Here is a 12,897-nt window from a genome sequence, read left to right as displayed (position 1 = left end):
TTCTCTGTTTTAACAGTGTTCCTTCAATATTTATACCCTTTTTCGGGTTCTCTGTTTTAACACTGTTCCTGCAACATTTGTAGCTTTCTTCAGGTTCTGTTTTGACAGTGTTCCTTCAATATTTATACCCTTTTTCTGGCTCTCTGTTTTAACACTGTTCCTGCAACGTTTGTAGCTTTCTTCAAGTTCTGTTTTAACATTGTTCCTGCAATATTTATATGTTTCATATCATTCTTTCAGCTTTGTTTCCGCGACATATAGATTACACATTTTAATCTATATTTTAACCCTATTCATGTATAATGACAAAATCTTCTGAGGTAGGTGCAAAGTTGAGTTTATAAACAAGAAGTAAATTTTAAGTTCTGTATTCCTGATTATATTACTATACTATGTGGATTATAATCCGTGATGACGAGATAACCCACTTGTAGTTTATGAACCTGATGATAACTAAAAAAAGGTGAAACGTTATTCGCTCCTCTACAAGTGCGTTCTCTACCAATATCAGCCGTTTTTAAATATGTAATTATGTGGGTTATAACTTCACGAGTACTTCCTGAAGTGGTTAATAACTTCACGAGTTCATCCTGAACTGGGTTATAACTACACGAGTACTTCCTGGAGTGGCTAATAACTTCACGAGTACTTCCTGGAGTAGCTTATAACTTCACGGGTACTTTCTGGAGTAGCAAATAACTTCACTAGTAATTCTTGGAGCGGGTTATAACTTCAGGAGTACTTTCTGGACTGGGTTATTATAACTTTACGAGCAATTCCTGGGGTCTACTTTTAAATTAACTAATATATTGTTATCTTTTCTTTGTAAGCCTAGTTAAAGTAATAGCTTTCAGCAGTCAGAACATTTTTGTAATGAAGTATTATATAGTACAGTTTTTACAGTGTTTCTTGATATATTTTGTTTTGTTTTCATTTCATTTTCTTGTTGGTTGTTTCTCACAGAACTTTTACAAATAGATTAGCTGCACTGAGCAAGTTATAATCTTTAAATTTCACCTTGATCTTTGTTTTTTCATGTGTGTATTTTTCTTTCGCTGAGTCCCGATGCTGTCCACCTGTTTCCCATGTGTTTTTTTAGACAATTAGCAAACATAAAACATTTTCCAACAAGGTGTAGCTAGTAGCGATAAATATTCGTCATTTTCAATGTGTATGAACAATTTAAGAACCACTTGGAAGAAACGTAAGATTTATGTAATAATACTTCCTAATACTGAAGTATTAGGATGGGTTTTCACAGCAACGTTGGCTGTCCCCAGGAACAACTGTAGTCGATTCTTCCTATTAAATATCTAAGAGTTATATTTTAGCGTTAAAACTGTACAATAATCTAACTACGTTCTTCCCACTACAGGGAATCGCACCCACTGTGGTACTCAACTATTTAATGGGATTGACTTTAATCGTAACGCATCAGCAGCTAAATGTGTCAGAGTTTCAGCGAAGAAGTGTCGCGAACCTCGGGCCTTTCGACGGAGAGGGTCAGAGTTAGGCCAAAGCAGGACCTTGAAGAGATTAGTATTGCAAAACGTATTTGAAAATATAAAGCATTTTTATACAAGTTATTTTATTTCAGATATGCAAAACAAAATAGAAATATGTATGTTTTTATTCTCATGAAGGTATGGGTCGGATTATGTCTATTCGACTCTTATTAAAGGTTATAGAGAAATGTAAATCCACTGACTAAATTTCACTGTTTCTTAATCGATGGTTTTCTTAATAGGAGTTTTCTCATCACTCATAACTTGCCTGAATGAATACTATTTTAAACTACCAGTATCCAGAAAGCATCGAAGAAAATGTGCCTTGACACAGCATGATTATAAGCTTTCTAAATTAATATCTTGAAGCTGATTTCCCACCTAACGGTACGCGTTTATTTGCAAGACTGCTTTCTATAATATTCCTTGCCCCTCCTTCTTTACGACCTCGGCATGGCCAGATGATTAAGCCGTCCGACTTGCAATCTGAGGGTCGCGGGTTCGAATACCCGTCATGCCAAACATGCTCGCCCTTTCAACCGTGAGGGCATTATAAAGTTTCAGTCAATCCCACACTTCGTTGGTAAAAGACTAGCCCAAGAACTGGTGGTGGGCGGGGAAGTCTAGCAGCCTTCCCTCTGGCCTTACAATGCCAAATTAAGTACGACTAGCGCAGATAGCCTTCATGTAACTTTGCGCAAAATTCACAAAACAAACCTTCTTTACAATTCCAATGGCCACGTGCACATGATGTCGATTTTCCCACGGACAATAACAACAAAATACGAGTTAATTTAACATTCTGTTCAGTCCTAAGCTCTATTTATAAATTTTTAGCTGCGATGGGAAAATAAAATATTAACCTCAGCAACTCGATTTTGGATCAAAGCAAACACCTACCTTTTATGTATACTAAAGTGTTATCTAATCTTAATAACGTTTTCTAGTATACTAAAGTGTTCTCTAATCTTAATAACGTTGTCTAGTATATTACAGTGTTCTCTAATCTTAATAACATTGTTTAGTATACTAAAGTGTTCTCTAATCTTAATAGCGTTGTCTAGTATACTAAAGTGTTCTCTAATCTTAATAACGTTGTTTAGTATACTACAGTTTTCTCTAATCTTAATAACGTTGTCTAGAATACTACAGTTTTCTCTAACCTTAATAACGTTGTCCAGTATACTACAGTGTTCTCTAATCTTAATAACGTTGTCTAGTATACTACAGTTTTCTCTAATCTTAATACTGTTGTCCAGTATACTACAGTGTTCTCTAATCTTAATAACGTTGTCTAGTATACTACAGTGTTCTCTAATCTTAATAACGTTGTCTAGTATACTACAGTTTTCTCTAATCTTAATACCGTTGTCTAGTATACTACAGTGTTCTCTAATCTAAATAACGTTGTCTAGTATACTACAGTGTTCTCTAATCTAAATAACGTTGTCTAGTATACTACAATGTTCTCTAAGATCGTTGCAGCTATCTAGTACATCTCATTTTAGAAATAAAGCCAAAATTATACTTCGCTTTATCAACAGACACAATAATGTTTTTATTCTGTAATGTACAGATTTTAGTTTTTAATTTAAAAAAGTTAAATCCATTGAGTATTTATTTAAATTAATAAAACCTAATTTATTTTAAATTCTATTAACCTTATAATATCTTCACTCTAAAACCAATTTGAAGAATAATGTGCAGAATAATTAAATTTCAGAATATGTATCCTAAACATATTATTACTGGAATTTTGAATATAATAAAAGATAATTAATTATTTACGAAAAAACACAGAATAAAGGTCCTAAGTACATAATTATTAGAAAACATAAAAACATTTAAATTCTATACAAAATCGTTGAGGATCCAAATAACAAGAAAGAAGGGTGGATGATGAGACCTATACTTACAAAAAAGAGTTGAGTTAGTATAGTAGTACCTTAACAAAGGGTTGAGCTTAAAATAGAAGTACCTTAACAAACGGTTAGGCTTAGTATAGTTGTACCTTAAAAAAAAAGGTTACGCCCGGTATGGCCAGGTTGGTTAAGGTGTTCGAGTCGTAATTCGAGGGTCGCAAGTTCGAATCCCGGTCGCACCAAATATGCTCGCCCTTTCAGCCGTGGGGGCGTATAATGTGACGTTCCACCTCACTGTTCGTTGGTAAAAGAGTAGCCCAAGAGTTGGCGGTAGGTAGTGATGACTTCCCTCTAGTCTTACACTGCCAAATGAGGGACGACTAGCACAGATAGCCCTTGAGTAGCTTTGCGCGAAATTCAAAAACAAACAAAAGGTTAGGCTTAGTATAGTAGTACCTTAGCGTATTGGGGTTTGAATGTCAACTTGGTGGACAATTTTGCTGTTTTCCTCACTGGTGTATAGTATTCTATGTGAGTATTACTTTTATTACTATTTTTTATTTATTTTTGTAAATAATTACTTTCCCACTTCTGGCTACAGAAGGTGATGAAGATGTGAGATGGAGCATCGGTATGTAATGCTTTTCTCTTTTTTTTAATCATGTGGAGCAGGCAGCATTAGGGTTAAACCGTCTATTACAACTTGGGTCTTACTTCTACACCTACCTCTAAAAATTAAGTCTCATTAAAAAATGACATTTGATCCTTTATTTATTTTTTATAAGCTATATTTTTTTTGTGTGCGTGCACCCAATACGATTTTATTACTCATCAGAATCTTTACCAACCTACCCTCAAGTGGAAATCCTGCTGGATAGGGTAAGAATAAATTAACCTATGATACCTTGGGTGTGATCAAATACATCAATCGAAAGAGTTTGACCTTCTAAGCCCAAAACAGTAATTAGTTCTCAACTCGCCCAAGAGACGGCGCTATAGGGGAAAGCTTGTACTTTTTAAAAACTCTGAGCCATTATATGAGTGACAAAAGACAAAATTTTACACAATGTAAGTAATGCAACAACGTAACAAGGGTTATTAGCTAGGGTCCAGTAACAGGGCAAACAGAGTGCTAATTCCAGATAGGAAATGAAGCGGTCATCCCTGGCCCAAAATATAGACCGAAGAATCCCAGTGAATATTTTTATAGCTGCTACACCGCTTCACGTGAGGGTTCAATTAGCAGTTTTCTGAAAACATGTGATCAAATTAATGCCCGTAACCCAGACTACAAAATCCACGAAACGAAAATATAAAGGAAGCTCTCCTCACAAGCCGTTTTATGGTTGGTTTGTTTGTATCAGGTTATCCCATAAGTAATGTCCGAAAGTTTAAGACAGGAAGTGCACCATTATTTCTGTCTTTGTAGAAGGCTGTAGTGACTAAATTATGTAGTAGGACGTGTATAAATATGTTCAGATAAATAAAAGAAACTAACCCAACTCAACTTTTTCAGATCATTAACCAAATAAACCATTATGAAGATGTATGTGTCTGAGGAGTACATTAGGCATATAACGCTTCATGGGTTTAAAAAAAGACAATAGAGCAGCAGAAACTACACGAAACATTCAAGGTGTTTATGTGCGGAGTCTCTAAATCAAAGAAAATGTCGAAGGTGATTTCAGAAGTTCAGATCAGGTAACTACAGCTTAAGTGATGCGCCACGTTCTGGTCGTCCTTGAGTTTAATGATGACTTGCTGCTAGCTGCCCTTCATAAAGATTGTGCTGTAACAGTTGAAGAACTAGCACAGAAGCTTAATTCAGCCCATTCAACAGTTCACCGTCATCTGCAACAGCTTGGAAAGGTGTTAAGAAGAGAGGTAATAAAAATGAAATGATAATATGCAATAATAATAAAAGAACAAAATATTAGGAAATAGCTGTTTTTCCTATCGCTAACATGTTGAAAAGCCGATCATGGAGGATATATTATTTACAGACGCTCCAGTCATGACGAACCAGAGGGAGTAAAGCACGTGAGTATTTTAATTTGTATTGCTAGGTGTCTAACGGGACCAGGTGGTCTCATATACTTGGAATATATTTTGTCAGTCACTGTATAAGAGTGACTTTCTTTTGGAAATAAAATCTTTTTAGAAACGTTCAGTAAGCTACAAACTATATTCCATTTTCAAATACAAATGCTGCAACCTGATGTATTGGTAGCCGTACGTACGATTTCATTTAATCTTTGAAAGACAGAATCACGAGGAACAAAAGGTTTTTAATTATTATGTATTACCTCTACATAACACATGGGATGGTACATTCCAGTTTGGTACTTTATATCATGTATTACCTCTAAATAAGACATAGACGCGTTACATTCCAGTTTGGTACTTTATATCATGTATTACCTCTAAATAAGACATAGACGCGTTACATTCCAGTTTGGTACTTTATATCATGTATTACCTCTAAATAAGACATAGTGACGTCATACGTCGTGGTGTCGCTCTTGTTTTTCACTACTTGAAACAAGTCACGCAGAGCACGAACCATAACTCCGGGATCTCTGTCTGTCCCTACCATGGTGTAAGTCTTCCCAGCTCCTACATAGCAACAGAACATTTGTTTCATGTTACCTAGCGACCTTTGTAGTGTTATACGATCTTCACAGGTTACTTTATTTGAGAACCTATAAACTTATCTTATGATCTTATATTGTAAAATTATCTTATTCATTTTGTTATGATCTTTAAATATAACCCATTTTTCATAATGTTGTATCCCCTACTTTGACTCATGACTAACACCATGAAACACTATCGCACATTTCGACCAGCAATATCCATACGTACCATATAGGTACTTAAGAATTATGAATACGTGTTTTTTTTTCCTATCCGTCTTATATATTACTTTAAAAGCACATATGAATTAATGGTCTTAACACCTGTCTCTTGTCGACTAGTATTTTATTGGTTTCTAAACAAGCTTTCAATAGCTTCTGAACATTAGGACTAAGTTTATATATTCTATTTAATGTTTATAAAAAATATTGGTTACCTGTTGCTCCGTACGCAAACACTGTACCGTTATAACCTTCCATGACATTTTCCACGAGCTTTTTTCGCTGTGCATTTATAGACTTCTTCCTGTAACATGGACACATTACACTACGTAAATCTTTTCAAGAAGACTACGGTTGAAAATGTGTAGCGAAAAAGTACTAGGGTTCGGCGTATCAAAAATACGTGTAACAAAGGTAAATTAAAGTTTAAGATGTAACAATAAGATACACGTAACAAAGTTAGTAGGTTTAAGTGTAACAATAAAACATGCGTAACGAAGGTAAATTAGGAAAATATATATGTAAAAACGGCTCGTTTGGGTTGAGAAAATTTTTTCGCTCCTCTACTTAAAAAATTTCTCAACCCAAACGAGCCGTTTTTACATATATATTTTTCTCTACAAGTGGGTTTTCTCGATATCACTGAAGGTAAATTAGTTAAGTGCCACATACAATAAAATGTATGTAACGAAGGTAGACTAGGGTTAAATGTAACAATAAAATGTATGTAACGAAGGTAGGCTAGGGTTAAATGTAACAATAAAATGTATGTAATGAAGATAGGTTAGGGTTAAATGTAACAATAAAGAGGGTGTAATGAAGGTAGACTAAAGTTAAGTGTGTGTAACGAAGGTAGGTTAGGGTTAAGTGCAACTGTGTTGTATTGTGTTTTTCTTATCGTAAAACCACATCGGGCTATCTGCTGAGTCTACCGAGGGGAATCGACTTCCTGAGTTTAGCGTTGTAAATCCGTTAGACTTTCTGCTGTATCAGCGGGAACGTTAAGTGTAACAATTAAGTGTGTGTACGGAAGGTAGAGTATATTTGAAAGTATAAAAGTGAAATGTAACAAATATAGACTAGGGTGTAACACCCGCGCTCGCTATTCGAGCCATTCCACCATAATTTAATATTGAGCCTAGGATGACCAACAGAGGAGTTATTCCTGAAACTAGTGATTTAGGGTTATTCGACAGGATTCAATTAAAGAAGCATAGCACAGCTTCTACAGCATCAACAAAAATAAGTCTTAATGACATTATGAAGTCCATATGGACTGTATTGGATAACGCCCCCACGGCTTAAAGGGCGAGCATATTTGGTGTGACGGGGATTCGAACCCGCGACCCTCGGATTACAAGTCGAGTGCCTTAACCACGTGGCCATGCTGCGCCTAGTTTCTAGATCTAAGTCATTCGATCTAACGCGAGACCATGAGATTCAACATGGGGTTAACTTGTAAATGTAGAGTAAAACGATGTAGCAATAAAACTTGTTTGAAATGTTCTAGATGTGACTGGAAATGTGATGCTTTTAAAAGTAACGATTAACCACATAAACTGTGGGAGCAGGTTTGATGTGGAAATAACTTATTCATAGATATCCCAATCTATTTGACATAACAGCTTAATCTCAGATTCGTCAATTGAATACTGCATTGAGAGCGAAACATAAAATAACAGGAACAATAGTGTCGTTGTCTTTTAAAAGGGCGGGATTAAAATTATATTTAAGAAATCATTAGTTTTGTGAAACTAAGAATACAATAAGGCCCACAAATGCAGTTGAAGTAGATGCACGATACATTTACATTATAATATGATTTCTCTAACGATTCTCAAATTATAAATGTAATTTCTGCAATGATAATATAATACCAATACAGTCCATATGGACTTCATCATGTTATAATGTCATTAAGACTTATTTTTGTTGATGCTGTAGAAGTTGTGCTATGCTTCTTTAATTGAATCCTGTCGAATAACCCTAAATCACTAGTTTCAGGAATAACTCCTCTGTTGGTCATCCTAGGCGCAATATTAAATTATGGTGGAATGGCTCGAATAGCGAGCGCGGGTGTTACACCCTAGTCTACATTTGTTACATTTCACTTTTATACTTTCAAATATACTCTACCTTCCGTACATACACTTAATTTGGTGTGACGGGAATTCGAACCCGCGATACTCAGATTACGAGTCGAACACCTTAACCCACTTGGCTATGCCGAGCCCACGTGGATTAGATTAAGTAGGTATATTATGTACATGGAATAGATTAAGCAGTCATAACATGTAAGTGGAGTAGATTATGTGGGTAAGTCATGTATACGAAGTATATAAAGTTAGTGGATCTCCGCAAGTTCCTTGGTAGTAAAGGCCTAGTAATAATTTGCTCGGAGAGCCCATGGCCCAGGCCTTAATAACGCTGTTGATGCGTTGTAACAGTGACAGTCACTGGAATTACAATGTTCATTGAGACGACAAAGCACTTGTGGCGGGTACTGTAGACTAGCTGTCTTCCCTTTTGTCACGAGGTAAATATTAGGGACAACTTCACTTGAACCTTAGGGGATGTCAGCTGGTCATTTAATTCAAATTCCACAGAATATTAAAGAAAAACCATAGCAACACAAGTAACCGTAGTAACTCGAAAACCAATGAACAGAGAGAGAAAATATTTGTTACAACTGTGTAAAACAGATATTACTGAATAATATATATAAATTAGAAACATTATCGTGACAGACACATAAAGAAACAATGAAAAATATAAACAAATAACAAAATCCATGCCAAGTATGTAACAACATAATACCGTAGTAATAAATATAAAAAACATTAACAACTGTTTTCACGATGTAAAATCACAGCAAGATATAAATAAGTAAATACGGAAACCATAGCAACTGAGAAACAAACAAAAGAAACACTAGTGCTGAGAATAACTTTAAATTTTACGCCACTTAACAGTTTTTCTAAAGATAAACTATCTTGACATATTTAAGTAATTGTTAATTTTTACTTGCGTATGCAGCTTGAAGAATCTAAAAAGACGTGTACATATTTATTAATACTACTAATGCCTTTCGTTCAAATCACGAATCACGATAGTGGTTCATAACAAGGATCGCCTAATTGTTCTCATATGGATCGTCCATTTGTTTTTGCTCTTTATTAGCACTAATTTTTGTTGTCCCGTCAGCCTGTAGTAAAAACGAAAGAGAGTATTAAAATCAAACCTAGGTAATGTTACTAAAGGGATAATTGTGCATTGTGTATGGTGTTTTTCAAGGTATTTTTATATTTTCATAAGTTAAAAAATAATTCTACTGTAAGCGATATTATCATTACCACTTGAAGTTAGTTGTTTTACACGTCGTTTCTTCAAGAAGCTTACGTACACAGTGAAACAGAAATTACCACCCAGTAATAGCTTAGCAATGAATGATAGTAACATGTAGATAGTGAATGTTTTGTATAGTATCCAGTCAGTATCTTCATAGAGTCAACCCCTATATTATATATGAAGTGAAGAAGTTAAACAAACAATATACGTAATATTAAAATTTATTACAAACATTCGTAGAATGATTATTTTAAAAGGACACAAGAGTTTATTTAAAACGATGTTTTAGATGTATATGTTCTATTCGAAGCGGTTGAATTTTCTACTGGTAAAATTTCATATGTGGTTAGTTTAAGCGCATTTGCCCATTTCTATGCATTATATACAAATAATATGGTCGCATAGAAGCTATAAATGCTCTATATTCTCAAATAACTATCTCTGACAATCTCTAGTTACAGGTAAATTTTTTACATCTGGAACTGATGCAATCAAACAGTCAGCAGATATAGTAAATCATCATGAACCGTATCAGCTAGTCTTCCACAACAGATATCTTTAAGCCGAAGTTTAAAACAATAGCAACAGATTAGTTTGAAATATCGGATCCCAATGCGATTATGAGTGTTGAAATACAGCCCACATTACCTGATTGCGAATTTTATAGATACTGCGCATAGAGTAGCCATCATTGAAGCTGACTATTAAAAAGTGGTAAGAATCGTGCAAGTGGCATATGACGAAAATGATAATATATAATTATTCTAGCAAACGAGAAGCATAAATATTATATTGTAGTTATATATTTTCTTTGGAAAATATTTAGTTTCAGATAAAGAGTTTAGGGTCATTACAATGGTCATCAAACTCCATCAAAAATGGAGGGGTGAGGTAAACTAATATAATCAGTTTATGGTTGTAAGTTAACAAGGATGTTTTGCATTGTAGCGTGTGCACGACAGTGCTGTGAAAGGAGAACTGGCTAGCTATAACTAATGTGTAACCGGCCTTACTATGACCAGTGAAGGAGAAGAGAAAAAAAGAGAAATATAATTATTATAAGTAATACTAAAAATGATTATTTGGATAATGATACACGATGTTATTTTTGTTTTTGCAATTAATAAACATGAATTCGTCCATACAAGTTATAAAATACATATAGCTATCTATATATGCAGCATTACAACTTAAAATAACTATAAAGTCTGAGTGTACACACACACACACACACACAGACTAAAATACATCCATTGCATGCTCGTGTGTGTATAAACCTCATGCAGTCATAAATCTCGTCCATAAACCATCAGAGTATAGTTCAGTAGTGCGTCCAGGCCAGCGTTTACAGACTCCTCATGTAGTTACAGGGCATGAATTTAGTAGCTTTATTGTTCATCATACATTCAACGATACCAGAGACAACAACCATTCACTCAACATGAAGTCAACTCAAACGTAACTGTTTCCCAGAACAGCATCATACACCAACTATGTTGTTTTATTAAATTAAACTTTTCATATAAGACAGTATTCTTATTGGACGGATTTACGTCCATCACGGACATAAAAATAAAGAAACATGATTATTAAAAAATGTTTATTTAGAAACGAAGAATAGGGATCGTAAAAAACATACAGAAATAAATGGGTACCTTAATGTGAATATATAGAAACAAGATAGGTACCATTATGTGAATATATAGAAACAAGATAGGTACCATTATGTGAATATATAGAAACAAAATAGGTAGCTTAATGTGAATATATAGAAACAAGACAGGTAGCTTAATGTTAATATATAGAAACAAAATAGGTAACTTAATGTGAATATATAGAAACAAAATAGGTAGCTTAATGTGAATATATAGAAACAAGACAGGTAGATTAATGTGAATATATAGAAACAAGACAGGTAGCTTAATGTGAATATATAGAAACAAGATAGGAAACTTAATGTGAATATATAGAAACAAGATAGGTACTATAATGTGAATATATAGAAACAAAATAGGTAGCTTAATGTGAATATATAGAAAAAAGATAGGTAGCTTAATGTGAATATATAGAAACAAGATAGGTCCCTTAATGTGAAGATATAAAAACAAGATAGGTACCTTAATTTGAATATATAGATACAAGTTAGGTAGCGTAATGTGAATATATAGAAACAAGATAAGTACCTTAATGTGAATATACAGAAACAAGATAAGTACCTTAATGTGAATATATAGAAACAAGATAAGTACCTTAATGTGAATATATAGAAACAAGATAGGTAGCTTAATGTTAATGGCCCAAGAGTTGGCGGTGGGTGGTGATGACTAGCTACCTTCCCTCTAGTCTTACACTGCAAAATTAGGGACGGCTAGCGCAGATAGCCCACGAGTAGCTTTGGGTGAAATTCAAACAAATCAAACTGTAGTTTTAGAATGGATGGAAAGTTTAGTTTGGAATAGCGAACTGTAATACTGGAAATAGTGGAGAGTGACAAATACGATTAATTTAGTGAAAGAGAATAAGTTATTTTTTGTGTAACCTTGTTCTTTATATAATACCTATATAAGTTCGTAGCTTATTGACCTGTTTTGTTGTGTTTATTTACATGTGATGTTCCTTGTAAGTGCTTATATAATCTTGTCTTACAAATGTTTGTAGTTTCAGGATTTAAAGTTAATTTTCTTACTCGCCTGGTTAATGTTACTAAGTTAATCTCACTTTACACCCCTATACTACTAAACTACCCTTGTTTCGCACTTTTAAGCCATTTTCAGTTCAACAGTTCGATGTCCTTAAAACTCCTGTATCTTCATGTAGTGACTATAATTTTGTCTGTCTTACTTGTAGACGGGACTAATGGCACCTTTACGTATATAATAGTGTATAATAAATGTCTGAATCTCAGAATGGTAAAGCGAAGCATTTGAAGGAGTAAAATGGTGAATCAACGTTTCCAGACAAAATCTAACGGGAGGATCTAGGTGTTCTGACAAAGACTGGAATGGTGTACCCATGGGTTCTGAAGAGGAACACGGGTTCCCCCCACACACACATATGAGGAAAAGGTGGACAAAAACACTGGGTTCAAGTTTCGTTCTTTTCCACACGAGTTTTCTAAATTCAGAATCTAGAATTGGATCTGCTACTTCAAGACAACTTAAAACAAAGCAGTATTAATTATATTATAAGAATTCCTTTATTTTTCTCCTGGTTTGTTTGTTTGTTTGTTTGTTTTTGAATTTCGCGCAAAGCTACACGAGGGCTATCCGCGCTAGCCGTCCCTAATTTAGCAGTGTAATACTAGAGGGAAGGCAATTAGTCATC

At 34.4% G+C, this 12,897-nt stretch overlaps 1 protein-coding gene across 1 annotated transcript in view; it reads right to left on the bottom strand.

Annotated features, from left to right (window-relative positions):
* LOC143237860 (kinesin-like protein KIF19) overlaps nt 1-12,897 on the bottom strand; it is a 93,357-nt gene that overhangs the window by 53,865 nt on the left and 26,595 nt on the right. The window contains 3 exon segments of the mRNA XM_076477544.1: nt 5,847-5,983; nt 6,441-6,504; nt 6,506-6,529. Of these exon segments, the coding sequence (XP_076333659.1) occupies nt 5,847-5,983; nt 6,441-6,504; nt 6,506-6,529 (225 nt within the window).

Source organism: Tachypleus tridentatus, chromosome 13 (assembly GCF_004210375.1).
Source record: "Tachypleus tridentatus isolate NWPU-2018 chromosome 13, ASM421037v1, whole genome shotgun sequence".
In the NCBI taxonomy this organism is placed as follows: domain Eukaryota; kingdom Metazoa; phylum Arthropoda; class Merostomata; order Xiphosura; family Limulidae; genus Tachypleus; species Tachypleus tridentatus.
This window is presented reverse-complemented; position numbering and strand designations above follow the sequence as displayed.